Below are 3,372 nucleotides of genomic sequence, written 5' to 3'. Positions count from 1 at the left end.
GCTAGTACACAAAATAAACACAAATATTACAAAATAGTTTTTCATTTCCTATTTTTTTTTTGGTTCATACACCATTCCATCATCACGCCCTCTATGTACCGTAATAGTAAACTGAAAATAACATAATAGCTATGCCAAGCATGTGCCTAAGAAAGAGATAGAGTTGGTTTACGGCCCATGATTGGTTAATGAACAGAACTAAACAACAACAACTTTGAGTGGTAGAAACAGCAAGTACCTGTCAAAGAAGAATGGCCAACATCATCGCCTCGCACCATTGTTGCTAGTTTTGACTGAGTAGAGAATGCGAGTGTGGCTGAGTGTGTGTTGTGTTGTTGTTTCATCTGACACATTTACTTCACAGAAAAGCAACGATCCTCTACTGAGATCGACGAATACATCAGTTAGGTTTACAACACGAAACAAGCAACATCAAATTAACAAACATAAAAATTAAGAAGAACTTATTTCTATATCTTCTAATAATAAAATTTATAAACAAATAATTAACAAAAAATAAATATATTTCTTTTGCAAATTTAACAACAATTTATGACAAAGTGGATTTATTAAAAACATTTAAGAACAAAAAGAAAAAAAAACAACAAATTAAACAATTAAAAGGAAAATAAAAGTGCAAATTAACAAAACATTACAAAAAAGTTAACGAATAAACAAATATGACTGTAACTGCTTTTGCCGCCGCCATGCACCGACCTTTCTTTAATGGATACCCTTCTATGCAAGGTAAGTTTATTGTTTTATATCCCCACTCTCTCCAAAACTCCGCTCTAATCAATCTTCCTCTCTCTCTCTTGGATGAGTTTCTCTTAAAAATCCTTGATTTTTGAATAGTTTAAAAATGTAATAGCCCACATTAAGTCACAGTTAGAAAGTCTTCTTTTGTGCCTTGACCTTGTTCAACTGCACATAATTATCCGCTGCATACACTTCCTAGGAAGTCAATAGAAAATTTCCTTCACAACAAACATTTTACACTCAAAGATCAATTCATCACTCATCCATGATGTCTCAGAGTAAATTTCAAGTCATAAATCAAGTGGCACTCGCAAATAGCGCAGGAAGAAGACAATATGTCATAAAACTCACACCCCGGCGGGAAGCACGCGAACGTGTTAAAGTTGTCTACCTGAGCAGACATACACAGCATGATTGCGAAATTTCTAGGGAAACGACACGCGCATATGAAAAATCTTGGGAAAAATTCCTAAAAATCTTACTCATAAATACATGTACTAATTTATGCTTATTTCTTCTCTTACAGATATGAATGCTGGTCAAGGACGTGTCAATCAATTGGGTGGAGTATTCATTAATGGTCGCCCTTTACCCAACAGTATTCGCTTGAAGATTGTGGAAATGGCTGCCGAGGGCATTCGGCCCTGTGTCATATCACGCCAATTGAGAGTATCTCATGGTTGTGTGTCTAAGATTTTAAATCGTTATCAAGAAACTGGATCCATACGCCCGGGAGTCATTGGTGGTTCCAAGCCCCGCATTACCACACCCGAAATTGAAAATCGCATCGAGGAATACAAACGTGCTAATCCTGGTATTTTCTCTTCGGAAATTCGCGACAAACTTATTCGTGATGGCATTTGCGATCGTACTACAGCTCCTCCAATCTCAGCAATTTCTCGTTTGGTGCGTGGACGTGATGCGCCCTCTGATGCTGAGGATCAACACAAGGGTTCCGGTTCAGAAGCTACCAATTCTCATGAAGATCTGTCTGACTGTGAAAGTGAACCTGGTATTGCTTTGAAACGTAAACAGCGCCGCAGTCGCACTACCTTCTCGGCCATGCAGTTGGAAGAACTTGAAAAGGCCTTTGAACGCACTCAATATCCCGATATCTATACCCGAGAAGAATTAGCTCAACGCACAAACCTGTCCGAAGCTCGCATTCAAGTATGGTTCAGCAATCGTCGTGCTCGTTTGCGCAAGCAAAACACTTCTGGTGGAGCTGGTTCAGTAACAAATCAGGTTCCTGTCATGGCTGGTATGGGTTCCTCTTATGCTTCCGTGCCCAGTCATCATGTACCCTATGCTGCCATGATGCCTTCAGAAGCTTCTGTAGCTGCTGCTGCCTATCAACAACAAATGTATGACTTCTATACTGGCCACTCAGCTTCAGCAGCCGTTGCCTCATCTTCGACAGCCAATATGTCTCCAGCGGCCACAAATTCCAGTGGCAACTCCATTACACCACCACACCATCAACTTTACCATGGTATGGCTAACAACAGCAACAATCAATACAATGTTCCCTCAGCTTCAAGTCTCAATATTAATGTTGGCTACTCTTCCACCGCCCAATCGTCTGTGCTACCTCAGGCTAACTACCACAATGAAACTGAATCAAATGCCCCCATTGTACGCAATGAAAGTCCTAGTGAATCAATTAACTCGGCTTATGGTTCATCGGGCATACAATTGCCACCTACCCCCAACAGTTTGTCAGCCGTTATAGGAAATGGTCCCCATTCGGTTAATGGCAACAGCCATGAAGACTTGCAAGCTGCCCTCAAATCGGAAACTTCTACAAATAACCACCAACTCTATAACAGCTGGAATACAGGTCATGCCGCCAGCAGACCATCAGCACCCTTATCACCAGAAGATTCACTCAATTCCTCCGGCTTAGAAGCATCTACATCAGCTATACCAGCCGCCTCTCAACCAGCTTCTGCTCATCATATGTATGCTCATGCCCATGCCGCTGCTGCTTCGCAATATCCCAGCTATCCTCATCCACATCATCATCACCCCCATTCCCAATACGGACATCAGTATTCTACGGCTTCGGCCGCCCAACAGTTGCCCTTCAATCCACATGCTGCCTCCGCATCAAGTGCCGCCGGTGCTGCTTCCTCACATTTCATGCAACAGAACTTTGCTGCCTTTAGTTCGCCCTCCAAAGTCAACTATGCTGGGGTTTCCCAACATTTCTATCCTCCTTGGTACTAAAATGTCTGCGCTCAGTTTGAAGTGCAAGCTGGGCTTACACTTTACATTCTACTTTCGAAATGTTTTGCCAAAGATTTACATAGTTTGATGATTTTCTTCCATTTTATACGTTCAAATAATTTGTTAAAATTTATTTAGTATTTTTATTGTAAATATTTTATTAATAAGTTTAAGGTTTTAAGAACAATTGAGGCTTATATTTTTGTATGTATATTAATTGTAAATTAGTTTAGTTTAAAGTTTTATTTTTTTATTTTAGTTTGCAAGAATTTCTCATTTATAGCTATTAAGTTAAATAAATAATTTTATTAAAATAAATAATTAATTGAAAATAACTTTAAATTTGTTTTTTTTTTTCTAAGTCTGAATCGTTTATAATAAATT

At 39.2% G+C, this 3,372-nt stretch overlaps 1 protein-coding gene across 1 annotated transcript; it reads left to right on the top strand.

Annotated features, from left to right (window-relative positions):
* Window positions 1–521: 521 nt before the first annotated feature.
* On the top strand, window positions 522–3,079 carry prd (paired). Its single transcript, XM_065500861.1, has 2 exons — window positions 522–747; window positions 1,286–3,079. Exons 1-2 carry the CDS (start codon window positions 681–683, stop codon window positions 2,986–2,988), a joined length of 1,770 nt encoding a protein of 589 aa, XP_065356933.1. The 5' UTR covers window positions 522–680; the 3' UTR covers window positions 2,989–3,079.
* Window positions 3,080–3,372: the final 293 nt, after the last annotated feature.

The sequence above is a fragment of the Calliphora vicina genome, chromosome 2 (assembly GCF_958450345.1).
Source record: "Calliphora vicina chromosome 2, idCalVici1.1, whole genome shotgun sequence".
NCBI classification, from domain to species: domain Eukaryota; kingdom Metazoa; phylum Arthropoda; class Insecta; order Diptera; family Calliphoridae; genus Calliphora; species Calliphora vicina.
This window is presented reverse-complemented; position numbering and strand designations above follow the sequence as displayed.

Coding starts and splice junctions, on each gene's coding strand:
- prd (XM_065500861.1), top strand. CDS start 681: ATGACTGTAACTGCTTTTGCCGCCGCCATGCACCGACCTTTCTTTAAT. Junction 748..1,285: donor TGGATACCCTTCTATGCAAG/GTAAGTTTATTG, acceptor CTTCTCTTACAG/ATATGAATGCTGGTCAAGGA.